Source organism: Rhinopithecus bieti, unplaced genomic scaffold (assembly GCF_001698545.2).
Source record: "Rhinopithecus bieti isolate Rb0 unplaced genomic scaffold, ASM169854v2 scaffold_11938, whole genome shotgun sequence".
In the NCBI taxonomy this organism is placed as follows: domain Eukaryota; kingdom Metazoa; phylum Chordata; class Mammalia; order Primates; family Cercopithecidae; genus Rhinopithecus; species Rhinopithecus bieti.
This window is the reverse complement of record NW_016806961.1, coordinates 682310-709880: the sequence shown is the minus strand read 5'-3', so window position 1 is coordinate 709880 and position 27571 is coordinate 682310. Positions and strand designations below refer to the sequence as shown.

The window sequence follows — 27571 nt, the reverse complement described above, 5'->3', positions numbered from 1 at the left end:
AAAAAAAAAAAAAAAAAAAAAAAAAAAAAAAAAAAAAAAAAAAAAAAACAAATGAGTGTGACTATGTTCCAAATAAGCTTTATTTACAAAAACAGGCAGCAGGCTGGATTTGACCCACGGGCCATGATTTGCAAACTCCTGTTCTAGTGAACAAGACAGACATACTCATTTGTCCTTTTATGCTACAAATACTTATCCAGCATCTTCTACATGGCAAGTATTGCACTTGACACTGGTATGCCATGCTGAACAAGATATATGGCTGGGCATGGTGGCTCATGCCTGTAATCCCAGCACTCTGGGAGACCAAAGTGTGTGGATCACTTGAGGTCAGGAGTTCAAGACCAGCCTGGCCAATGTGGTGAAACTCTGTCTCTACTAAAAGTACAAAAATTAGCTGGGTGTGGTGGCAGGCGCCTGTAATCCCAGTTACTCGGGAGGCTGAGGCAGGAGGATTGCTTGAACCTGGGAGGCGGAGGTTGCAATGAGCCAAGATTGTGCCACTGCACTCCAGCCTGGGTGACAAAGTTAGACTCTGTCTCAAAAAACAGAAAAAAGACAGATGATGACCCCTGCCCACGTCACACTTACATGCTGGTGGGAGAGACAAAATCTTATTATGTAAATGCTAAGACAAAAGTCATCAGGAAATACAGAGGGGGCAGTTAACTCATCCTTAGCGTTTAGGGAAGGATTCCTGGAGGAGGGGATGACTGTGCTGTTTGTTTAGCAGCCTGTCAGTGAGATGAGCAAAGTCACCAGAGGGCTCTTGGAGCCTTTTCATCAGGACAGCCTGAGTACCTCCATCCCTTTCCCTGTGGGTTATCTGTCATCACCAGCTCTTCCCTTGTGTCCCCCAGTCTCTGAACAGCTACAACGACGGAGACTACGAAGGAGCCAGGCGGCTTGGGCGGAATGCTAAGTGGGTAGCCATCGCCTCCATCATCATTGGCCTTCTCATCATCGGCATTTCTTGTGCAGTTCACTTCACAAGGAAGTAAGTAGGCCTTTTGAATCCCTCACCATGTCAACTGCCCTTTCTCGAATGCCCATTGGAATCTGTTAGGGTAGATTAGGTTATGCTCCAGTAACAACCCCAAGCCAAAGGGTTTTCATGTTTTCTTCTCAGAATAAATTTGTCCCAGTCCAGGGGGACACAGCAACAGTGTGGATCTTCTAGTGCAGGAGTGGGTGAACTTCTTTGGTAAATGACCAAATAGTAAATATTTTTGGCCTTACAGGCCCTACATTCTCTAGACAGAGGGACATAGTCCCAAATACTCAACTCAGTCTTTGTAGCACAAAAGTAGTGTGTTAGTCCATTCTGCATTGCTATAAAGAAATACCTCAGACTGAGTGATTTATAAAGAAAGAAGATTTGGATCCTTCTTTGGATCAACAATATGGATCCGTTACATGGATCATATAGGTCAGTAGAAGGTCTCTCCTCCACACAGTCACACAGGGTCCCACGCTATACAAAGCTCCACCATCTTGTAGCTGCTCTGTCTAGAACAGAAGCCAACAAACTTTGTCTGTAAAGGGCCAGATAGTAAATCTTTTAAGCCTTGTAGGCCATATGGTCCCGATCATGGTCTCTGGCACAGCTACTTAGCTCTGCCATTTTAGCACAAAAGCAGCCATAGACAATATAGAAATGAACAGGCATGGCTGTGTTCCAATAAAACTTTATTTACAAAAACAGGCATCTGTCTGTGGGCTGTAGTTTGCCAACTTCAGATCTAGAACATGAGGTGTCCTCAGGCAAAGGCGGGGGAGAGGAAGACTGGAGAATCCCACATGGGCTTTTTACTGCCTGGCGACAAATGTCGCTTAGGCTCACATTGACTGAAATCAGTCACATAATCCCACCTAACTGTAAGAGGGTGGGAAATGTGGGAGAGTAAATGGGATATTTAGGATTGCTATTTGCTCTGCCCTAGAACATCATCTGCTAAATAAACTCCTACTTGCATCAAACTAGCATAACTGTTTTAGTTTAAGGGCAGAAGGGTCACCATATATTTTTGGTATTGGCAATGAACTCTCATCTCATAAAAAGATGGATGCTGTTGATGTGTTGTCCCTCTGAACTGGGACAATTTATTCTGATTTCTCTAACCAGCTCAGATGGGCTCCATCTGCTAGAATCAATAACACTTTCCATCAGAAGTTTGACAGACGGCAAGGTCATGTGGTAGGCAACCCAGACCCGGAAATGACAAGCCCAGATCCATCTCTGTCTTGCTATGTAATTTCTGGTAAGACAGACAAGAATGCTGAGAAATTCTTTCACTGTTCTGTCAGAGCGGCATGGCTACTCCTATACCCTTGACCAAAGTCCTACACCCATCGAGCTGAGAAGGTCAACCTCTTTCTCTTGGTTGACAAAGGAGGCTTACCCAGGTGGGTGAGGGAGGAATGAGACCTCTTTTGACATTCCAGATCAGCCAACCCAACCTTGGCAACCAAGAGAGTAACAGATGTCATGGTAGATCCACTTCCTATCAAACAAGGCAGATCCAGGAACAATCAGTGGCAGCTGGGTAGAGGGGAAGATATCAAAACAGGAAGTGTCACAAAAGAAAATTAAATGGCTTTGGCCAAAGAAAAGAGAAAAGGACACTCAAACATGAAAGGAAACTCATGGTTTCTTGCCTGCAGGATGGCAAATTTGATGTTGGCCTATGAAGAGGAAGATGGTTGGAGAATACATGTGAATGAATCTGACTATATTCTTAAGAGAAAGTGTAAGGTGCTTGTGAACTTGTGAGCAGGGGAGCCACAGAGTGTGAGTTTAATGGTGCAGTTTTGGCACCAGATTGCGTGGACCCAGGTCCCAGCCACCACTTATTCACTGTGAGACCTTCAGCCAATTGTTTAACATTCCTGAACCTCAGTTTCCTCACCTGTAAAGTGAGAATAATTCATTTCATAAAGCTATTGTAAGGTTAATTGGATGACTCACAGAATGTGTAAGTTGGTGTCTCTGTTCTTTAGTGGGTGCACAAAAATGTAAACATTTATTAATCCTATTATTACTATTATTATCAATGTTACTAGGAAAGGACCTCAGAATTCAAGATGTCATTAAATAGAATTCAAGGCTTTATGCTTATGAGCCAAACAAAGGACAGTGCTCCAAGGGAATGAGGCCAAGCCTTGGCTTGGCTCCTGGGAACTTGTGAAAATGCATACTGCCTAGATTAGTGTTTGAGCTAAGTGGGTCATAATAATAGCAGCTGACACTAACATAGACCTTGACATATACCAGGTACTGTTTTAAGCTCTTGCATGAATTAATCCTCATTGAGTCTTCACAGCAACCCCAAGAGGTAGATAGGTATTATTATCCCTATTTTGCAGATGAGGAAACTGAGGCTCAGAGAGGTAAAGTGACTTGCCCAAAGCCTCACAGCTAGTTAGTGGAAAAAGTAGGATTTAAAACCAGGATAGTGTCACTCTTCAGGCTGTGTTCTTAGCCAAACTCTGCACTGCCTCTAAGTCAATATGTCCTTGCCAGTACACCCAGTAACAAAGGCCAGTAAGTGGTACTTGCTTTGTGGCTAACTCCAGGGTTTATTTATGGGGGAATGGTATGGTGAGGTTTCAACCTACAGAAATGTGTGATAAGTCAGGGCCAAGGTTCACAAAATCAAAGGAGTACAGGGGTCAGGGAAAGGACATACATGAGGTAGCCTGGTTATAGGACAGTAAGAAGTGGTGGGGACCATGGTAATTTCAAAAGCACAGTTTAAAGAAAGCAGCCACCACTCTGCTCCAACTGTAACCACTTACCATGCAGGCCTCATGGGGCTCATTTTTCAAGAGATGTTGGAAATCTGGAATTTTATGTAAAATCCGATTTTTTTTAGATATTGACAAGCAATTCACATTACTAAAACACAGAAACAATATTTGCAGCCTAGACACTATCTACTTTGCAGTCTCTAGTGGACAGTCTGCTTTCAAAGACCAGTTTGCTCATGGCAACTCCATCCAAGAAGTGTTGGAAGGGATCTAGAAGCATTCGTATGTAGACTTTCTCCAATTTTAATATAAGTGTTTTTATCTGGGGATGATGTGTTTCTGCTTGTGATTGAATGTCTCTGCTTGTGATTGAAGCTTTCTTAGGAATAAAAGGTATGAGAAGGAGTAGCCTCTCTGTTCCTTCTTCCTAAAAGGCACTGTTCACAATGGTTAGAGCCTATGATTTAATACCAGCTTTATCAGGATCCTACTTCTACCACATAGGCTCTCTGGGCAAATTATTAAACTCTCTCTGCCTCAATTTCCCTAACTATAAAGTGAGAATTGAATTATTTCCCCATCTGTAGGGTCAAATTCCTTCTAGATGCCTTTCCCTCCGTTATGAAAGAAAACAGGCCAGGCACGGTGGCTCATGCCTATAATCCTAGCACTTTGGGAGGCAGAGATGGGAGGATCTCTTGAGGCTAGGAGTTCCTTGAGCAGCCTGGGCAACATAGCTAGACCCCATCTCTACAAAAAAAAAAAAAATTTTAATTAGCTGGGCGTGGTGGCACACACCTGTATTCCCAGCTATTTGGAAGGCTGAGATGGGAGGATCACGTGAGTCCAGGAATTCAAGGCTGCAGTGAGCTATGGTCATGCCATCGCACTCTAGCCTACGTGACAGAGTGAGACCCTGTCTCAAAAAATAAATAAATAAATACATTTTAAAAGAGAGTTCCATGGAGAAACTCAAATTTAAAGGCGTTGTCATATGCATGTATGGGCAAGAGAGGGCGGGGGGGAGACAGAGAGAAAGAAGGAAGGAGGCAGAAAATAACTACCGTTAGAGAATGAAATCAAATCTGTCCTCCAAGTAACATGGCCAATTTCTCAGTAATCCTTTGAAACTAAATCTTCCAGCCCTCATTTATGGGAGGAACTAAATGGCAATGTGAAACTTCTAAGGCAAAAGTGCCCAAGCTTTACACTCCATAAGAGTTACCTGGAGAGGTTTTAAAAAAGTTAGCATCCGAGCCTCACCTCAAAAGATTCCAACTTGCTAAATCAGAAGTGGGGCTCAAGAACATCTGCATCTTTCAGCTGCCCCTGCTCCCAACCTGAGGATTCAGACGCAGGTGGCGGGCAGAACAGTCTTTACCAAACCTTGGCAAATATCCTGCATCAAAGTCCACAAGAAAGAACGTGCAGATGGTGGCCATTCATGGACTGGTCAGTTTTCATTTACAGCAAACTCATCATCCTAATCTGCTATGTCTAACCCAATGCTAGGGAGGGGAATGGAGTTACCACCTAGCAGGTCTGCCCACAGGCAGGCTCCTTTGTAACAATCTGTTTCCACAGAGGGGCTGGAAAAATCTGACATTAGAGGAGTCGAAGCCTGACCCAAAACCCATGAATCTGTGAGTTTTCTGAGTTTATTCATTTCCAAATGCTGTCTGGGGGCTGGGTGTGATGGCTCACACCTGTAATCCAATACCTTGGGCTGAGGTGGGAGGATCTCTTGAGGCCAGGAGTTTAGGACGAGCCTGGGCAACATAGCAAGACCCTGTTGCTCCAAAAAATATTTCTTTTAAATTAGCTGGGTTTGGTGGTGCACACCTGTAGTCCTAGCCATTCGGGAGGCTGAAGCAGGAGGATCTTTTGAGCCCAGAGATTGAGGCTGCAGTGAGCCATGATCACACCACTGCACTCTAGCCTGAGCAACAGAGGGAGACCCTGTCTCAAACAAACAAACAAAACAAACAAAAAAACAAAACAAAAAACCTGTTTGAAGTAAACTACTGCCTTTTAAAAATGGTAAATTCCCTGTCTTCAAAAAAAATCATTCTTTATCCTTATCAAGAAAGCTGTAGCCAGTGTGTTAGAGAACAGATTGAAATCTCAAATGGTTGAAATCGCGGGTAGTTTACTTCCTTGGCATAGTCTCAGATCATGATAGTCTTTACCCAAACTCATGAAAAGCTCTCATTCATCCTATGTTACAGGATATCTACGTAAGCCACGTGGTGGCTGGGGCAATGAAACATAGGGTTTCATGACATCAAATTCCTAAGAGCTGGAAATTATTCAACTGAAATATTAAACCATTTTAGATAGAATCCTGCATTGACAGCAGAGAATTGTTCTTGTCCAGACAGAATCATGGACTTGCAGTCTTTCAAAGTCAGAAAACTCTCCGCCCTCAAGTTGCTAGGGAAAGTGAAGCAATAAATCACACAGGTGAAATGTTTAAATATAGTAGCCATCCGTTTATCAATCCTAGTCATTCAAATCCCTAGTCAAAACCAAACTATTTGCAGGCTTTTGCTTCCTGCTGATACCTTGAGGACTCAAGCAAGGTTAGGTTATTCTAGTGATGTTTCTCAAAGCACAAATCTCAGAGCCACCTAGGACAGATTCATCTGGGATGTTTATGAAAATGCAAGTTCCTGGACCCCATTTCCTGAGTAGCCTGGAAATATCACAAGCCACCTTCCCCGAAAAATAATTCTAAATATTCTAAAGTTGCAGAACTACTATTCTAGGACTTTGCATTTAATGAAGAACATTCTTGCCTGTGTGGACATGTGCCAACAAACAAGACTTTTTTTTTTTTTTTTTTTTTTTTTTTTTTTTTTTTTTGAGGCGGAGTCTTGCTCTGCTCGCCCAGGCGGAGTGCCAGTGGCGGATCTCAGCTCATGGCAAGCTCCGCTCCCGGTTCCCACCATTCTCTGGGGGCCTAGTCCTACCAAGTAGCTGGACTACAGGCGCCCCGCACCTCGCCCGGCTCAGTTTTTTGTTTTTTGTAGAGACGGGGTTTCATGTGTTGCCAGGATGGTCTTCGGAGGTCCCGATCTCCTAGCCTTGTGATCCGCCCATCTCGGCCTCCCAAAGTGCTGGGATTACAGGCTTGAGCCACCGCGCCCGGCCACAAACAAGACTTTTTTACATCCCTAAGATAAAAAGATAAACAGTTTTTCTTCTCTTACACACTCAACACAACACACAGCTGTGACCAAGTGTGTTTTGTTTCTCCCACACACCAAGCAATTGTCCAGTGACTACCAACTGGGTATCCTATCATTTAGCTCAATTACTACACCATCTACTGGGAGTTAGAGTCAGATCCCACAGGTTAATGGTTTGGTCCCCCAAGACTGCCTCCCATTTCAGATGCTAATTGCAAGTCCCAGGTTGTGACCTGCACTTCGGACTGGCTGGCTCTAAGTTGGGGATTTTCATGACCCCCTTCTCAGGTTCTATTAATGTGCTAAAGTGGCTCACAGAACTCAAGGCAACACTTACTTATATTTACCCATTTATTACAAAGGATATTACAAAGGATACAGATGAACAGTCAGATGGAAGAGATGCATAGGGCAAGGTATGTAGGAAGGGTGTGGTGTTTCCATGTCCTGTTCAGGTGTGTCACCTTCCAGGTCCCACCACACATTCAGCCATCTGGAAGCTCTCCCAACCCTGTCCTTTTGGGTTTGCAAGGGGGCTTCATTACGTAGGCTTGATCAATTACATCACTGGCCATTGGTGCCCAACTTAACCTTCAGCCCATTTCTCCTCCCTGGAGTCTAGGGGGTGGGACTGGAAGTTCCAACCTTCTAATTACATGGCTAGTTCCCCTGGCAACCCACCCACAACCTGAGGCTATCCAGGGGCCCACCAAGAGTTGCCTCATTAGAATAAATATAGTCCTATCACCCAGGAAATTCCAAGGAATTTGGGAGCTCTGTGTCAGAAACTAGAGTCAAGACAAAACATCAAAACAAAAGATTCTCCTAGTACCCAGTCTACAAGGGTGTTAGGAGCTCTGTCTCAGGAACCAGATGCCGGGACCAAATATTTATCATTCTTTATCACAATATCACACCTAAGGTATCTGGTAGAAGCTTCAGTTATTGCTGCTTCCCTGGAAAGTTTACACACCTCCTAAATTTTCTCTTCCTCCCTCCCTTTTGTTTTTGGTTTTTGTTTTAGAGACAGGGGTCTCATTATGTTGCCCAGGCTGGTCTTGAACTCCCAGCCTCAAGTGATCCTCCCACCTCAGCCTCCTGAGTTAGCTGGGATTACAGGGTTGAGCCGCCACACCCAGGTCTTTTCCTGTCTCCCTGAGATCAGGCTCTTGTTCTCTTATCTGATGCTCTGTGGAATTTGGCCATGACAACATTTGGGTATGAGACAAATGTCCTCTGTGACAAATATGACATTCTCAGATGACCCTGCTAATACAGTGGAGTTTCTTGTTACTCAGGAGTAGGGTTCTCATGTCAGGGCACAAGGTGAGCTTTGAGTATAATCAAACTTAATCTTGGAAGTATCCAAGGAGGGCACCCTATTGGAGACTCACACATGGTATCTTGATCAGCCCAGCATAGCCAGTGAATGTCTCCAGTGTTGGAAGAGGTGACTGTTCCTTGGGTTGAGAGTCAGCTGAAGTATGTGGCTGGGTTTAGGGTTCATGGCATCTGTTTCAACACTGGAACCACACTCTGGGCTCACATAGAAGGAATAGACGTGACATCCCCATCTGTGCTCATGATCATTGAGGAGGGCGGCAGTCAGAAACTTCAGCTCTGTGGCTTTTTTTCTTTTTGAGGAACATAAATAGTCGATCTGCCATAAGTTAAATGCACGTACAGTGCAACTCCCCTGAATGTACGTCTCTGAGTGGTCTTGTTGAGGTATAAACAGCCAGGTACACACCTGTGTGTTAAAAACGCTTGTTTGCCATTCTTAACAACAACAGCCTTTGTTTCCCAAGGTTTTCATTAAGGAAAAACTTACCTCTAAACAGGGATAAGGGTCCCATGACTGTGTCTCATTAGAAGGCACAGAGTTCGAAGATCTTGACCCATTCTGTACTGGGAAAGAGTTCGAAGATCTTGACCCATTCTGTACTGGGAAAGAGTTCGAAGATCTTGACCCATTCTGTGCTGGGAAAGAGTTCGAAGATCTTGACCCATTCTGTACTGGGAAAGCTCCTCTCTCCTAAGCAAATTGAAATGAATCCTTTCCTGGCCTCAAAATATCCTTCAATTGCATCAGAATTGGAATGAGACATACATATCAAGGTGGACATGAAGCAGGAACTTGACCTTTTTGCAAAAGCTTAAAAGCAAATCCCTCTTCTTTTCTATATTGTTGGCTGGGGAAAGGCTTTCTGGAAATTGTTTTGTGCAGAGAGATTTCGTGATTCCATAATGAAAAATGGGAATCGTTACCTATTTCCAGAAGGTTAGAAGGGTCTTTCTGTGATGGTTCAGATAAGCTGAGGTAGAGACAAATCAGACCTAAGTTGCCAGCAACAATGGAAGGATTTTTGCTTTGAAAAGGATATAAGCTAGCACATGTTGATGAAGAAATCAGAATGAACATTAAAAAGATGTTAAACCTCACTGGTAATCAAGAAAGCACAAATTAAAGCAACAACAACAAAAAATACTACATATTTTTGTCTGGCAGATTGCAACAATTAAAAAGATGGGGAATATCAAGATTGGCCAGGATGTGAAAAATTGGACACTATACTGGTGGTGAAAGAGGAAACTGGGACAGTCTTTTGGAAAGTCAATTTGGATGTATCTAATATAAAATCCAGGCACCCACCAACCCAGCAATTCCACTGCTGAGTATCCACCTTAGAGACAGGTGCACAAAAATGCACGTAACACAGTAAAGCTTCACCCTAGCTATGTGTTAGAATCACCTGGGGAGCTTTAAATATATGCCAATACCGCTGGGCACTGTGGTTCATGCCTGTAATTCCAGTACTTTGGGAGGCAGAAACAGGAGGATCACTAGAGCTCAGGAGTTGGAGGCCAGCCTGGGCAACATAGCAAGATCTCATCTCTACTAAAAATTTTTTTAAAAAAATTATCTGGGCTTGGTGGCATGCACCTGTAGTCCCAGCTACTTGGGAGGCTCAGGTGCAAGGCCAGCTTGAGCCCAAGAGGTCGAGGCTGCAGTCTGTTATAATTGTACCAGTGTACTCCAGCCTGGGTGACAGAGCAAGATCCTGTCTCAAAAAATTAAAATAAAAAAAATTTTAAAAACAATGCCCAGGGCCCACCCTGGACCAATTAAATTAGAATCTCCAGTAATAGGACCAGGGATTGGTAGACTGTAGGGTTCTCCAGGTAACTCTAATGCACAGCCAGGGTTGGGAACCACAGGTGTGCAATGATGTTCATTGCAGCTTTGTTTGCAGTAGGAGAAATCTTGAAACCACCTACATGTCCATCAGTAGGCAGGTTAAATTAGGAGTGATATATTCGTATGATGGGATACCACACTGCAGTTTAAACATGGGGACAGGGTCAGGTGCCCTGGTTCACACCTGTAATCCCAGCACTTTTGGAGGCCAAGGCAGGTGGATCACTTGAGCCCAGGAGTTCAAGACCAGCCTGGGCAATATAGTGAGATCCCGTCTCTATTTTTTGAAAAAGTATACACGTAGAGACATCCTTCTTACTATGATTTTACAAGCCCTGCATGATCTGGCTGCTGCCTCCCCATCCTCATCTCCCCTTCCTCATCCTCATCTCCCCTCTCTCCCTTTTACTCCCTCCACTTCAGCCACATCAGAGTCTTCTCTCAGAGCAATGCAAGCACATTCCTGCCTCAGGGACTCTGCACTTGCCGTTGCCTCTGCCTGGAACTCTCTTCCTCCTAAAAGCCACTCAGCTGGTTCCCATCTCTCCATCTGGCACTTGTTCTTATATTACGTTAGCAAAGAGACTATCCCTTTAGTCAGTTTTACTTCTCTTCCTTACCACTCCCTGATAAATTATGTATCTATGGTCTGTTTCCCCCTGCTGGCACGAGAACTCCAGGGACACTTTCATTTCTGTTACTGCCCATAATAATAGAGCATGGCCCTTAAGAGTGCCTATTTACAGCTCGGCGTGATGGCTTATGCCTGTAATCCCAGCACTTTGGGAGGCCAAGGCGGGTGGATCACAAGGTCAGGAGATCGAGACCATCCTGGCTAACAGGTAAAACTCCGTCTCTATTAAAAATACAAAAAAAAAAAAAAAAATTAGCCGGGCATGTTGGCGGGCTCCTGTAGTCCCAGCTACTTGGGAGGCTGAGGCAGGAGAATGGCGTGAACCTGGGAGGCGGAGCTTGCAGTGAGCCGAGATCACGCCACTGCACTCCAGCCTGGGCCACAGAGCAAGACTCCGTCTCAAAAAAAAAAAAAAAAAAAAAAGAGTGCCTATTTACAAGCTAGACTGCTGGAGTTCCAATCCAGGTGCTTCCTCTAAGTAGCTGTGTGCCCTTAGGTATATCTTTTAAGCAGTCTGTGCCTCTGTTTTCTCGTACATAAAATGGGGATAATAACAGTGCCTACCTCATAGGGCTGTGAAGGTTAAATTGCACAAACTCCAGGGCCTGGCACACTGTACTCACTAGGTAAATGTTGGGTGTTATTACTATAATCAGCACTAGAGCAGTGCCCAGCATGTAAATATGCATTGAATAAATGAGTGAGTAAAACAAAAAAAGAAATTGCAGCACGATTGCATTATGTAAACACATACACATGATGAGTATACTATTTCTAAATGCTTATTGATCAGTTTCAATGCAGAGAAAAACACCTGAGAACTTACACCAAACTGCTACCGTGCTACTATACTAACCCTTGGGGAGGAGAGTGAGGTTCAGAAATGCTCAAGAGGCATTTTTCCGTATCTGCATTATTAGGTTTTTTGTTTGTTTCTTTTTTGTTGTTTTTTTGCATGTCCTACATGTAAGATGAAATAAGTTTTCCAAATAGAATATGTTTCTCAAAAGGAAGCCCCTGCTTAGAGCCAGACGTGTGCAGGTGGGCTGGTACCTTTCAGCATGTGTTTAACCAGAGTCATCGCCATCTAATAAGGAAGGCATCGAGCTGGGAAAGGCAACCACAGAAGTTCAGCCCACGATCTTTCTCTTTCTCTCTCTGTCTGTACCACACAGTGCCTGAGGAACCAGCGGTCAGTGGGCTGTGAGCATGGAGGATGGACCTCATCCACACACACCCAAAGGAGTTTCTGAGGAATGGATCCTCGACTTCAGACTGTGAGATCTTTTCCTCCAGGACTCTCCAGAGGCAGGTCCCTGGCAAATGAACATGAAAAAAAAAAAAAAAAAAAGTCCAAAATGTAGGAAATCCAAGCTACACAGCCGGATCAGCCAAAGTCATTGATTTGTAAAAATGAAAAGAAAACAGAAAAAAGAAAAATGAAGTCTCACTGTCTCAGTTTAGCGAATCCCGTTGTGTCCACTCCTCTCCTCCAGAGGCGAGCCTCAGGAAATCACATAACTTTTCACTGAGGGGATCCGGGGGATCTCCATACTGGGGGAGATGGAGGTTTCTAGGAAGAGCAGCGGGTGCTGGTATTTACGACGTTGAGCACAAACGTTTGCAGCATGTTTAAAATTGTCTAGTAGAGTTCAAGTTGTGGATTTGCTTTTCCTTTTATTCTTACAACCTTCAGTAACTCCTCCTCTGGGAGTTGGCACTCCCATGCCCAGAGTTTACCCATCTGGTCATTAAACACTCAAAGAAGGGGCTTTTCTGGTCTCTTGTCTTGATCCTTACGTTTCCAAATAGGCCCCCTCCCTTGCTTACATCCACGTTGGTCGACTTGACCAAAACCTCACTCTTCGCTCAAACGTAGGCTCTGAGAATGGACTTAGTGGCCAATCCTAGGTACATGAGCACTTCCTCTATCCCAGTTTTGGGAATAAACTGGCTGTATTTATAGAATGTGCTTTTTTTTTTTTTTTTTTCCAATTTCTCACTCTCTCTCCTCTCTTTCTCTAGCAAGTCTCAGGCAAGATCTTTGATTTTCCTGGATGCCACCTGAAAATGCCACCCATTGTATTTCTTTTCTGTCAAATGTAAACCCTTTAGGTGTGAATGTACTGGTTCAATGATGCCATTATTCTGCCTGCCAGAACACGGCAACCCAGTGTCTCACAGAGCACAAGGGGTGTGCCACTGGTGGTACACAACATAATTTTTAAGTAGTTTCTAGGAACAACATTAAGTAATACCAAATCACAAAGAATGTTTCCCGTTTTCTATTCTTTTTTCATCCTGATTACAGCAAGGAAAAAGTCTCTGTTTAGTGCTAGCAGGTCCTTTACACCTTTCAGATACTACGGCTCTTTCCCCTTCTTAACAAAGAAGGAGCAGGTCTCAGGTTCAGAGTCTTCTGTCTAGAAAGAATGTAATGATATTGTTTTGTGTCATGGTATTTATTTTATTTATTATCTTCCATTTACAGCTTCTCACAGTGGGAGACAGGATACATTGTTTCTGTTCAAATAAATTAACTTAAGAAAAATAGGAGAACTCAAGAAAATATCAAGTAATTAACACACTACATATGTGTATATGGCAAAAGTCACTTCAAAGAATCAATGTCAGAAACATGGTGATAATGAAGCAAAAGAAAAGCAGATGATGCTGGCTGGGCATGGTGGCGCCTGGAATCCCAACAATTTGGGAGGTCGAGGTGGGCGCATCACTTGAGGTCAGGAGTTCGAGACCAGCCTGACCAACATGGTGAACCTCCATCTCTACTAAAAATACGAAAATTAGCCAGGCATGGTGGTGCATGCCCATAATCCCAGCTACCAGGGAGTCTGAGGCAGGAGAATCACTTGAATCTGGGAGGCGGAGGTTGCCGTGAGCTGAGACTGCACCACTACACTCCAGCCCAGGTGACAGAGCAAGACTCCATCTCAAAAAAGAAAAAAAGAAAGAAAGAAAAAGAAAACAGAAAGGCAGATTATTCTAATTGAATGAATAAGAGGCTGAGAGTCAATATCTGAGTTCCAATGCCCTCTTGTCTTTGCAGGGTTTTTAATTGGCCACTAACTAGCTATGCAAGCCGATTTTAGGCAAGTTTCTTAGCCTCTCTGTGCCTAATATTCCTTCACCTGCAAAATGGGGATACGAATGCCTGCCTCCTTACCTCACAGCGCTGTTATGAGAATTAATTGTTGTCATAGATGTGACTAACCATTGGCGGGGGGGGGGGTTCTAAGTACTATACCAATACGAATTTCAGCATTTTTTCATATACTGAACCCTAGCAAAAAAATAAATAAAAGCTGATGAACATCAGATTCTACCTGTCATTTTACCCAGATGTTGTGATGAGCCAGCACTTGTCCCAGGAGGACGTTGAATCAGGGACACGAAATCTCAACACACAGAGATTCTAGCATCATTCCAATAGACTGGATCCTGATTTCTGTTTCTGACATCCTGTTTTTTGTTTGTGCGTGTTTGGGTCCCTGGTCTTTTACCCAAATCAAATGAAAGGTGTTGCTGAGAGGCAGAATAAAAATGGTTTTAAGTAAGCCTGTGTACCACAGTGTGTGAATTGTGTTTTCTTGGGGTTCCCCACTTTCCAGAGATTTCCATAACCAAAATAAGCTCATCTATTCCAACCCTCAGTCCCCAGGGAAGACCCCAGAGCGGCCAGAGGTGGCGCTAGAGAGGCATCACTCTGAATTAATTTATGGCCAGAAATGTCCTTCTACTTGGCACTGAAAATGTTGGTTCCATTAAAGCGAAAATAAAATAAGAAAAATATTGTTATTAAATGTGATCCATGGGGTCAAGAAGGCCACTGATTTTTGTTGGGTGTCCCCCAGGTCCTAAGCCCTGAGAATGACAAAATGGTCTTTGTTGGGATGATGGGCTTGTCCAGAGCTTCCTCCAAAGCTAAGATTGCCCCTGCTCCACTCGCAAAAGCACAGTTTAAAAAGGGATTGGTGGCCAGGTGCGGTGGCTCACGCCTGTAATCCCAGCATTTTGGGAGACCGAGCAGACAGATCACAAGGTCAGGAGATCAAGACCATCCTGGCTAACACAGTGAAACCCCATCTCTACTAAAAATACAAAAAATTAGCCGGGCATGGTGGCACAGGACTGTAGTTCCAGCTACTTGGGAGGCTTAGGCAGGAGAATCGCTTGAACCCAGGAAGTGGAGGTTGCAGTGAGCTGAGATCATGCCACTGCACTCCAGCCTGTGTGACAGAGTGAGATTCCGTATCAAAAAAAAAAAAAAAAAAGAATTGGTGTATTATCAGCCAAGACATTCCTTCATCAGCCAGTTACAAAAAATGGCTAAATAGAGCAAACAGTAGAGTTTACTCTCACAAAACGGAAAATTCCAGGGATAGCTTCAGGTGCAGCTGGATCCTGGTGCTCAGGGTTTCTGGGAACGTGTCCCTTTCCATGTCTCAGCCCCAACTTGCTGAGTTCATTTTAGTTTAGCAGGGACAAGATGACTGCCAACAGCTTTGGACTTTTTCCTACCAGCTTAGCAATGCCTGTGGAAAGAGTTTCTTCCCTAATAGCTCCGGGGGGAAAAAAATGGTTCAATTCAATATCATGAACAATTGATACAAAACAGAAACCGACCTATCAAAATGGATACCAGTCATTAACAAACAGGTACAGCCGCTGTACCAACACAAATGGATGCTGTGGCCAGGGGCAAGTGGTGCCCTCACTGGCCAGGCTTGAAGTCAGGATTCAATCACTGGAACTGAATGTGAGGTCAGCTCCACCCAAACTTTATAGATTGAGGGTGCGGGGAGGGTGGTTCCCCAAAGGAAAACCAAAGTGCTTTTACCAGAAGAAGGAGAGAGATTTGCTAGGCAAAAACATAAAACAAAAAGCAGCGTCCACATTAAGCATGCTGCTTTTTACTATACCTTCCATGTGCAGGGCAAAAGTAACCTAACAGCTTTTCTTTTATTTATTTATTTATTTATTTTTTTTTTTTTTTTTGAGGTGGAGTTTCACACTTATTGCCCAGGCTGGAGTGCAATGGCACGATCTCAGCTCACTGCAACCTCTGCCTCCCAGGTTCAAGCGATTCTCCTGCTTCAGCTTCCCAAGTAGCTGGGATTACAGGCACGTGCCACCACGCTTGGCTAGTTTTTTTGTATTTTTAGTAGAGACGGGGTTTTACCATGTTGGCCAGGCTGGTCTCGAACTCCTGACCTCAGGCAATCCCCCTGCCTCGGCCTCCCAAAGTGCTGGGATTACAGGCGTGAGCCACCACGCCCGGCCTCCTAATAGCTTTTCAAACAATTTCCCCATGGTGTTGTCACTCTCATCCAGCTCCTCCTTTGACCAATATTTATAGAGCACCTGCTCAACCACACAAACTGGGCTGGGCTTTGGAAATTCCAGTATGTTTAAGAGAGACCCCTGAGAAGGTGGCAGTAGTCTAGTGGGGGGAACAGATACACATAAACAATGAGAAGGAAACACGAGAGTGCCCAGACAGAGGCATGAGCAAAGTGTTATGCCGTCACTTTGCAGGAGAACACACTGGCTGTACTGAAGGGAAGGAAGGCTCAGTGTCTGTCCTACCATTCTTTGCATTGCTGAGGCTGATAGTGCTACAGCTCTTGAAGTTACCCTGTCTCTGCCCACAAGTTATGGGCAGAAACAGATGCAGACATAAAATCGCTGGCCTCAGCTCCTGGATCAGCAAATTACCTTTGGCCTACAGCAGGACAGCTGCATTCAGCAAAACAGCACGATGCATGTATCTTGATATGTAACCCTAGATTCAGGCTTCTAAATATAAGAGACAGTTCTGGGCCACCAATTACCAAAAAAAAAAAAAAAAAAAAAAATCTTGTAAGATAATGTTCATACTCATGGGTTACAACTAATCCTTAAAAAATACTCATGAGTGTTGAATATTTCAGTCTGGGGAATTGCCCTATAAAAATAGGTCCCTGCACCAAGACACTTTGAATTCTGGTTGGACAAGTGCAAAGAGAGGCAGGCATAAAGACGACTCAAGCATCACTTACACTTGCTGGAGAAGCCACAGAAAGAAGGAATTCCCTTTCCAATACATTCATTCATTCATTCATTCATTCATTCATTCATTCCAGTAGACATCTATTTATCAGGGGTCAGGAGAGGAAAGTACACAGTTGCCTCTGTGCATTGCCTGCATGAGGCATCGGAGAGTTTCATCTCGAGTACCTGTTCCAAACCTCGGGTGAGCACCCAGTTAAACCTGCAATGACCCGGCCACGGCGTTCATCTCTCTTCCTGTCCCAGTGTAGCCTTTCCCAGTTTGCACCCACACACTGGTTCACTGATGCACCCAAGCCGTCTGCTGCTGGCACTGTGACCAAGTGTTTACTCCCCCAGGTCATGTGGAATCCCATGCATGGGGACTAGTTGTACTTTGGAGTGAAAGTATTGGGAGGAACTCATAAAAGGTCAAATTCTGCCTATATAGAAATGGCCTGATAACCCCCAAGAAAGAGGACCTAAAGCATGCCTAGGAGGGAAGGTAAATAAGTATTTCTTGAGCCATTACCAAAGCTCATCTAAACAATTACAGTAGCTTTTTTTTTTTTTCCTTTGAGACGGAATTTTGCTCTGTTGCCCATGCTGGAGTACAGTAGCATGATCTTGGCTTACTGCAACCTCCACCTCCCGGATTCAAGCAATTCTTCTGCCTCAGTCTCCCAAGTAGCTGGGACTACAGGCGTGCACCACCATGCCCAGGTAATTTTTTGTATTTTTAGTAGAGACAGGGTTTTGCCATGTTGGCCAGGCTGGTCTTGAACTCCTGGCCTCAAGTGATCTGCCCACCTTGGCCTCCCAAAGTGCTGGGATTAAAGGTGTGAGCCACCACGCCAGGCCTACAGTAGCTTTCTTACAGAGCTCTCTGGCATAGCAACTATTACAAACTTAGTGACTTAAAACAACCCAAATTTATTATCTTGCAGTTCTGGAGGTCAGAAGTCTAAAATGGGTCTTACTGGAACAAAATCAAGATGGCAGCAGGGTTGGATTCCTTTCTGGAAGCTCGTAGAGAGAATCCCTTTTCTTACCTTTTCCACCTTCTAGAAGCTATCCACATTTCTTGACTCAGGGCCCCCTTCCATCTTCAAAGGCAGCAAAGTCACCATCTACTTGTTTATTTTCTTCATTATTATCTATCTCCTCTGCTTAAGATGCCTTTTTCATACTGTATCTCTTTTGTTCTGACTCCTTTCTCTCTCTTCCCTACCTAGGGACCCTTGTCATTACTTTGGGTCCACATGGATGATCCAGGATAATCTCCTTATTTTAAGGTCAGCTGATTAGCAACCTTAATTCCATCTGCTCCCTTAATTCCTCTTTACCATGTAACACAACATATTCACAAGTTCCAGGGGTTTGTATGGGGGTATCTTTTGGGGAGCATTATTCTGTCTACTACATCTTGCTTTCACATCCATTCGCTTAAAAAACACACACAGCAGCCAGGGTTATCTTATCTCAAAACCTAGACTTAATCACATCGTTCCTCTGCTGAAAGCCAACCCACACACCCAGTGACCGCCCATGGAATTAAAACTCAAACTTTTTTTTTGGAAGAGATAGGAGTCTTGCTATGTGGCCCAGGCTAGTCTCAAACTTCTGGCCTCAAGCAATCCTCCCACCTCTGCCTCCCAAAGTGCTGGGATTATAGCTGTGAGCCACCATACCCAGCCTTTAAAATCCAAACTTTTTTTGTGTGTCCTAAAAAGGTCTTTATTATTAAAAGCTGGAAGGTCCATCTTTAACCCCCTATCACAAAATGCTACTTTGCCTCGACAAGCAGGGTTTGTAATTGAGTTGGTGTTTCTTTTGTAGTTAAGACAAGCATTTGCCCTCGTTGACCAGTGATCAGGAACCTGTTCTTGTAATTTTGCCCTTTCATCCTTGATAGGTGAAATCAGTACATTTTCCACAACTTTGTTTATTCTTCATTTTTTTTTTTTATCTTCGGAATAAAAGACCAAGGAACATTAACGAGTTGATGGTCCCCTAGATATGGTCTCTAGTGCCAGCGAGTCTGTTCTCTTCTTCGGTGTTAAAAGGACTGCTCATTCTGGAGCATCTACTCTTCTGGACTAAAATCCAAACTTTTTTTATTTTTTAACTTTAAGTTCTGGGATACATGTGCAGAAAGTGGAGGTTTGTTACATAGGTATACGTGTGCCATGGTGGTTTGCTGCACCTATCAACCTATCATCTAGATTTTAAGCCCTGCATGCATTAGGTATTTGTCCTAATGCTCTCCCTTCCCTTGCCCCTCACCCTCCAAAAGGCCCCAGTGCGTGATGTTCCCCTCCCTATGTCCATGTGTTCTCATTGTTCAACTCCCACTTATGAGTGAGAACATGCGCTGTTTTAAAATCCAAACTTTGAATGATGACCCGCAAAGCCCTACACGATCAGACCCTTGGCTACCTCTCATATCTCATGCTCTACCTCACCCCCACTCTACTCAGCTGTAGCCACACACTGGCCCCAAACATGACAAGATCATTCTGGTCTCAAGGCCTTGGATGTGCTGTTTCCTCCATTCATAACACCATTTTCTAGATTTTCACATAGCTGGTCCTTTCTCCCCCATGCCCTAGGTCACAGCTTCTCAGACAGGACCAACCTAACCCCTATCTCTAAGGCAGCCACCCCACCCCTTGTCACTTGCTATCACATCACCCTGTTTTACTTCCTCCATGGGGTTTGCCACCACTAACAATATTTTTGTTTATTTAACTGTTAACTTATTTGTTATCTTCTTTATTATCTATCTCCTCCCCCTAGGATGTTGACCTCATGTGGGCAGAGACCTTGTCTGTTCTCTTCACTGATGTGTCCCCAGCATGTAGACTAGGGCTTGGCCCATGGCAGATACTCTATAGCTATCTGTTGAATGAGTGAAAAGTTCTTTTCCCCATGTGCCCTTCCTCCTGGCTACTGTCCACTCCTTTGTCCCAGATTAAGTGCCTCTTGTTCAGAGGTGCCTTCTCTGATATGCCAACATTTCAAGAACATGAGGGTCTCCCTTTTGCATGCTCACAACTTCCCTGTAGTTTCACTCAAGGTCATATCACAATGGTAGTTAGATGCAGTTTGCACAGTTACCATTTAATATCTGTCTTTCCCAGCAGATCGTGAGTGCCCCTGCAGGCACGGACCATGTTCATCTTGTTCACCTCTGCTTCCTGGTCCCTAGCTTTGTACCTGGCACATAAGTTTCCAATAGTTATTTAATGAATGAATGAACGAATGAATGAGGGTGTAGAGGTAGAGAGAAATGGAAGAAGAAACCTGAATCAAAGCTCCCTCCATCATCATAGCTTTATTTTCACATTGTTATCTGACAAGATTTAAAGTTGAATTTTAAAGCAAGATGAAGCTAACCACGGTATTGGCTGTAAATCCTGTCTCAAAACTTTCTCACATATTCCTTGTTGTGATGGTTTAAAAGAAGGAGGAAATGAAAATCGACCTATACCAAAAAGTAATTTCAAGAAGACAGAAATCCGGCTGGGCGCGGTGGCTCACGCCTGTAATCCCAGCATTTTGGGAGGTCGAGGTAGGAGGATCACCTGAGGTCAGAACTTCAAGACCAGCCTAGCCAACATGGTGAAACTCTATCTACTAAAAATACAAAAATTAGCAGAGCGTGGTGGTGCATGCCTGTAATCTCAGCTACTGAGGAAGCTGAGGCAGGAGAATCGCCTGAACCCAGGAGGCGGGGGTTGCAGTGAGCCGAGATCACACCACTGTACTCCAGCCTGGACGATAAGAGTGAAACTCTGTCTCAAAAAACAAAAGAAAAGAAAAAGAAGAAGAAAAAGAAAAGCAGAAAAGGAGAAGAGGGGAGGAGAGGGGAGGAGAGGGGAGGGGAGGGGAGGGGAGGAGGGGAGAGGAGAGGAGAAAAGAGAGAAACCCAAATGAACCCCAGCCTCCTTTGTGCCTGGGATGCCTCCTAGTGGGAGAAATGGAGAAAGACACTTTAGAGTGTTCACTAACAAATTGACAAATACCATATTTATGTGCCATTTATAGTCTCTGAGTTAGTGTAGGATCCAGAAACAAACTGGAAGAAAATCACACAGCTTTGATGAAGAAGAGAAGCAAGATGTTCTAGAGTAATAAACTTTCAGTAAAATAAAAACTGAGCAACTATTGCTTTTGAAGCAGATTTTGACTGATCTCTGATGGTAATTTTTAGGCTATCTCACTCTTAAGACTTATTTCTGATGTGGAACTTTTCAAAAATGATGTAGATTCCATTAGTGACACCTCTGTTCCTTAGACATTCAAGGTGGATACGATCATCAAATGCCAACACTGGCTCAGTGGGGCTTTTTCTTCAGTCTCTATAGTCTACAATTCTAAACTCAGCAGAAGAGCTGAGTTTAGAATTGTAAACTCTGCTGAGACTAATTAGATTTCTGGATTTTAGTAGTAGAGGAGTAATTTATATTGGGCGAATTCCACTGCCTGGTACAGTTACAAACTCTGAACAAAACATTTTTTACAAATTGAAGGTATTTGAGAACAACTGAAAACTGGAGGGGCAGTAAGCATCCTCATAAAAGGGGAACTATCCACATTTACCTGGCTTTTCCTCTGAAGGGTCACCCAGCCTGCATAGCACACAGAGAACAGAGCTCAAGCCGAAAGCAATAGTCTTATTAGGCTGCAGAATCACAGATTAGAGTTTGTGGCCCCCATGGTGGCTGGAATTTGATGAGAGAAATCCCAGAAATGATAGAGCCACAAAAAAGGGACCTAAAAAATCGAATATAAACTCTCCTCAAATCCTTGGCTGACTCTTAAACTGTATTTGTGAAGCCCAGCAGAAAACAAAACAAAACAAAAAATCTGGAGGAGAGTGCAAAAAGCTGCATTGATCAGTGCTGGGGAGGCAGAGTTTGGAGCTCAAGTTCCACCAGATTAGAGGAGCTTAAACTCCTCAGTCTTTCTGTTGAAACCCAGAGGGGTCACAAATTAGTCAGAAAGACCACATCCAAGAACTAGCACGTAGAAGGCACAAAACCAAAATAGACCCAACCAAAAGAAGCCCCAAACCATGCCTTTGTAACATAAGAACGAGTCACTAGTAATTTCACTACCAGTTAAAACAAAACTCAACACTTTTCCAAGAAAGATAATGGAATCCAGAGCCTCTGCTATGTTATCCACAATGTCCAGTATAAAATGTTAAAATCACTGGGCCAAGCACGGTGGCTCACACCTGTAATCCCAGCACTTTGACAGGCTGAGGCGGATGGAACACGAGGTCAGGAGATCGAGACCATCTGGCTAACACGGTGAAATCCTGTCTCTACTAAAAATAGAAAAAATTAGCCGGGCAAGGTGGTAGGCATCTGTAGTGCCAGCTACTCGTGAGGCTGAGGCAGGAGAATGGTGTGAACCCTGGAGGCAGAGGTTGCAGTGAGCCGAGATCACGCCACTGCACTCCAGCCTGGGCAACAGAGGGAGACTCTGTCTCAAAAAAAAAAAAACAAAACAAAACAAAACAAAACCTGTGAATAAATATTAAAGACAATAATTCTATGGTTTAATCAAAATCTCAGCAAAACTTTTTGTAGAAACTGACAAGTGGGGTCTAAAATTTATATAGAAAGGCAAAAGAACGAATTGCTAAAACAATATTGACAAAGAAAAGCAAAGTTGGAGAAGTCACACTGCCTGATATCAAGACTTTGCATAAAATTACAGTAATTGAGACAGTGTGAGGCTGGGCACAGTGGCTCACACCTGTAAGCTTTGGGAGGCTGAGGTGGGAGGATCATATGAGGCCAGGAGTTTAAGACCAGCCTGGGCAACACAGCAAGACTCCATCTCTACAATTTTGTTTAATTAGCCAGACATAGTGGTACATGAATATAGTCTTAGCCACTTAGGAGGCTTGAGCCCAGGAGTTCAAGGTTACAGTGAACTATGATCATGCACTGCACTCCAGCATGGGTGACAGAGCAAGACCCTGTCTCCTAAAGAAAAAAAAAAAGACAGTGTGGTATTGATGATAAGACAGACACATAGATCAATGGAACAAAATAGAGACTTCACAAATAGACCTACACATATATGGTTGTTTTTGTTTTGTTTTGTTTGAGACAGAATCTCCCTATGTTTCCCAAGCTGGTCTGAACTCCTGGCCTCAAGTGATCCTCCCACCTCAGCCTCTCAGGTAGCTGGGATAAGTTTTTTTGTTTTTGTTTTTGTTTTTTGAGACAGGGTGTCTCTCTGTCTCCCAGCTGGAGTGCAGTGCAATCATGGCTCACTGAAACCTCAACCACCTGGGCTCACGTGATCCTCCTGCCTCAGCTCCCCAAGTAGCTGGGGCTACAGGTGCATGCCACCATGCCCAGCTAATTTTTTTTACTTTTTGTAGAGATGGGGTCTCACTATGTTGCTCAGGGCTGGTCTCAAACTCCTGGGCTAAAGCAATCCTCCCACCTCAACCTTCCAAAGTGCTGGGATTACAGGCATGAGCCATGGCCTGCCTGTAAATTGATTTTTGGCAAAGGTGCAAAGGTCATCCAATGGAGAAAGAATAGTGTTTTCAACAAATGATGCTGTAATAATTGGACATCCGTATTCCCAAAGATGAACTTCAACCCATAGCTCACACTATACATAAAAATTGATTCAAAATAGATCATAGAGCTACATGTAAAACCTAAAATGATAAAATTTCTGAAGAAAATATAGGAGGACGTGGAGAAACTGGAACTCTTGTGTACTGCTAGTGGGAAATGGTACAGCGGCTATGAAAAACAGTAAGGCAATTCCCCAAAAATTAAAAATAGCATTACCATAGGATCTGGCAATTCCATTTCTGTATACTCAAAAGAATTCAAAGGGACATGAAGAAATATTTGTACACCTGTTTTCTTAGAAGCATTATTCACAATAGCCAAAAGGTAGAAGCGACCCAAGTGTCCATCAATAGATGAATGGATAAACCAGCTGTGGTGTATGCAGACAATAAAATATGATTCAGCCTTAAAAAGGAAGGAAATTCTGATACATGCTACAACATAGATGAAACTCAAAGACATTATGCTAAGTGAAATAAGCCAGTTATAGAAGGACAAATACTGTTTGATTTCATACATCTGAGATACCTGGAGTAGCAAAATTTATACAGACAGGAAGTAAAATGGTGGTTGCTGGGATCAAGGGTAAGATAGAATGAGGAGTTACTGTTTAATGGGCATAAAGTATCAGTTTTGCAAGATGAAAAAATTCCTGTGGATGGATGGTGATGATGGCTGCAAAACAATGTAAATGTACTTAATGTCACTGAACCGTACACTTTAAAATGGATAAAATAATAAATTTTATGCTATGTATATGTATAATCACATTTTTCATTTTCTGTATCTTATGAGGCTTGACATCTTGGGGACTCACCAAGCTGAAAGAGACTGTCCCAGGGTTAGCTCATTCCGAGAGACAGCAGACGACCTTCCTGTAATATGCAGACCAACCAATTCAGAGCTCATACTCTGAACCACCTCCTCTCTCTGGCTTTTCCACTCTGAGAGGCAAGTTTCCTCTGCCCTAATCATCCCGGGATCAGGTAGCAGACAATTAGGGACTACCCCTATAGCCCACAGCTGGCCTGAATTATTCAAATGCTCCAATCCTAAGCCTGTTCAGCTGCGTACCTTGCCTCGCCCATTCCTCCTGGCAAAAACCACAATAAAGGCTTTTTCCTAGGCTTTCCTCTCATCCTCTCTGCCTGTGACCAACCTCAAAGTTCTCTCCTGTGGTTCTGCATGGCATGGCGTGAACTGTATTAGACTGTTCTCACGCTGCTATGAAGAAATACCTGATACGGGGTAATTTATAAAGAAAAGGGGTTTAATTGACTCACAGTTTGCCATGGCTGGGAAGCCCCAGGAAACACAGTCATGGCAGAAGGAGAAGCAAACAAGTCCTTCATAAGAAGGCAGGAGAGAGAAGTGCCAAGCAAAGGGGGAAAAGCCCCTTATAAAACCATCAGATCTCGTAAGAATTCACTATCAGAAGAAGAGCATAGAGGTCATTGGCGCCATGATTCAATGATCCCCCACCAAATTCCTCCCACGGCACGTGGGAATTATGGGACCTACCGTTCAAGATAAGATTTAGGTGGGGACACAGCCAAACCCTATCAGGAACGGTGAGTAATAAAACTATATTTTTAATAGCAATAGTCTTCTGATCCATTGGCCTTACCATACATGGATAAACCCAAAGTCCCAGGTACCTTCTAGAACAGTATATCCTACTGCATTTTTAAAAATACATTTTTAAAGAGTATTAAGGAAATGATAGATTCAGTACATTAAGGCAGCACTCCTCAACCGCCAGGCCACGGACCAGTACCATGGCCCATTAGGAACCAGGCTGCACAGCAGGAGGTGAGCAGTAGGTGAGCAAGTAAGGCTTCATCTGTATTTACAGCTGCTCCCCATCGCTCATATTACTGCCAGAGCTCTGCCTCCTGTCAGATCAGTGGTAGCATTAGATTTTTATAGGAGCACGAACCATACTGTGAACTGCATATGTGAGGGATCTAGGTTGTGTGCTCCTTATGAGAATCTAATGCCTGATAACCTGTCACTGTCTCCCATCACCCCCACATGGGACCATCTAGCTGCAGGAAAACAAGCTTGGGGCTCCCACTGTTTCTACATTATGGTGACCTGTATAATTATTTCATTTTATATTACAATGCAATGATAATAAAGTACACAATAAATATAATGTGCTTGAATCATCCCCAAACCATTCCCCCAACCCTGGTCCATGGAAAAATTGTCTTTCACGAAACCTGTCCCTGATGCCAAAAACATAGATAAGTAACACAAAATGACCCCTGAGAGACACAGCTGGGACCCAAGTAGACACTTGTAATTGGAGAGTCTACCCTACCCATGATTTTCAATATGGGGCCAATAGCTGATAGATACCAATGTTAGTTTCTTTGTCATGAAATCTTGATACAAAATGGTAAGACTTTCCAATCAGCAGTTGGCAGCATCCTCAGGATATTGTTGATTCTATTTGACATTAAGGGCCGCCCATGCTTTCACCGTTCTCTTATTCAAGCTAGAGCGGATGTTTTAAAACTCTCTTTGTGCATCAAAGCATCTGCATAGCTCAGATAAAGAATCCACAGCTCATGTGTTCTTTCCTATCTCTCCAACTGTTTGGGAGAGATTCCCAAACTCAACACCCCACTGTCTCATGTAACCAAGTCAGGGCCACTATTAGAAAAGCAGCTCAAAGAAGAAATCCTGGGTCATCCACAATATCTTAGCTTATTTAATTCAGCAAGCACATTCAACATTTCTGATTATATTGAGTAAATTCAAATTTTCAGTCATCAGGTCCAGGAAGACCTCCTGGCTCCCATCCCTTTTCCTGGTCTGGTATAAATCCCTTCTGGGCCCCCACAGAATCTCTTAGCTATCTATATTATTGCTTTTCTGTGGGTCTGTGCCAGCCTGTACTATATTAATTCCTTTGGGGCTGGAACCATATCTTATTTTTTTTTATTAAAAAGTAGTACATCCTCACAGTAGAAAATTTTTCAAATACAGACCTATATAAATGAAAAAGTGAAAGTCCCTTTTCTGTCTACTCCTATTTGCAATCTCCCTCCTCTCCCCAGAGAAGACCACTATTAACAATGTGTTGTATAACCTTCCAGAAGTTTCCATTTGCAAGCCTAATAGTGCTAATAAAAGTGCTAACAGTTATTGAGTGTTTACTAAGAGTCAAGTGCTATGCTAAGCATTTTTATGCACGTTCCAATTAATTCACAAAACAAGCCTATAAAGTAGGTGTTATTTTTATTCCCATTTCACAAAAGAGACTAAGGTAACAGCTACTAAACGGTAAAGCCAGAATCTGAACCCGGGCAGGCTGAATTCAGAGCTCATGCTCTTGAACATATTCTCTCACTTGCTTCTGGACCTTGCAATATCATAGACACTTCCCCATAGTGACCTAAAAATTGTTTCTTCCTCTTTAAAAGTTGCTTGGTATTCTACAAAATGAATGTATTCCGTTCATTTTGCCATTCTCCTGCTGAACAACTTTTAGGATTTTGTAGTTTTTCATTTTCTTATTTCACCAAGTCTAAGATTCCATTGATTGTAAAAAGCATCCAATTTCAGAAATTAAAATATATGAGGATATGGTGGGAGACAGGTGCATCTTAGAATATATTTTTGCATGTAAATATTTTGTAACTAATGCTTGTAAATAATTTTCATGTGTGTATTTCTGCAGAAGTTTCCTAGGAGTAAAATTGTGTGTCAAAATGAAGGTGCATTTTTTAATTTTGATGCATACTGCCGAATTCCCTCCAAGAAACCTTATCTTAGTAATCTTGTGTTCCTCATTTCCTTAGCACAATGTCTGGTAATTTTTTAGGTACTAAATAAAGTTCAGTGTGTGAAATGCATGACCTGACCTGGCAAATGCAAAGTATTTTGAGATATTCACACACCATAAAACCCACAAAATATGACAATGACTGACAGTGAGAAGATGAGAATATTTTACTACCGTATTTGTATGCACTTCTTGTTGAAGCACTGTCCAGAGTAAATGACAAACGCTAATGCATCTTATGCAAAAGGATGTTGCAGAAGTGATTACAAGATATCTTGCAAAATTACCTACCAAAAGATTGCACAATCAATAAAAATATACTAATAACTCCAGCAT

At 43.2% G+C, this 27571-nt stretch overlaps 1 protein-coding gene across 1 annotated transcript in view; it reads left to right on the top strand.

Moving 5' to 3' along the window:
* Window positions 1-12742, top strand: part of TMEM233 (transmembrane protein 233) — a 48871-nt gene extending 36129 nt beyond the window's left edge. The window contains exons 2-3 of the mRNA XM_017879078.1: window positions 861-997; window positions 11950-12742. Coding sequence (XP_017734567.1) covers window positions 861-997; window positions 11950-11956 — 144 coding nt within the window. The 3' untranslated portion in view covers window positions 11957-12742. The remainder of the gene's footprint in view (window positions 1-860; window positions 998-11949) is intronic.
* The last annotated feature ends 14829 nt before the right edge of the window (window positions 12743-27571 follow it).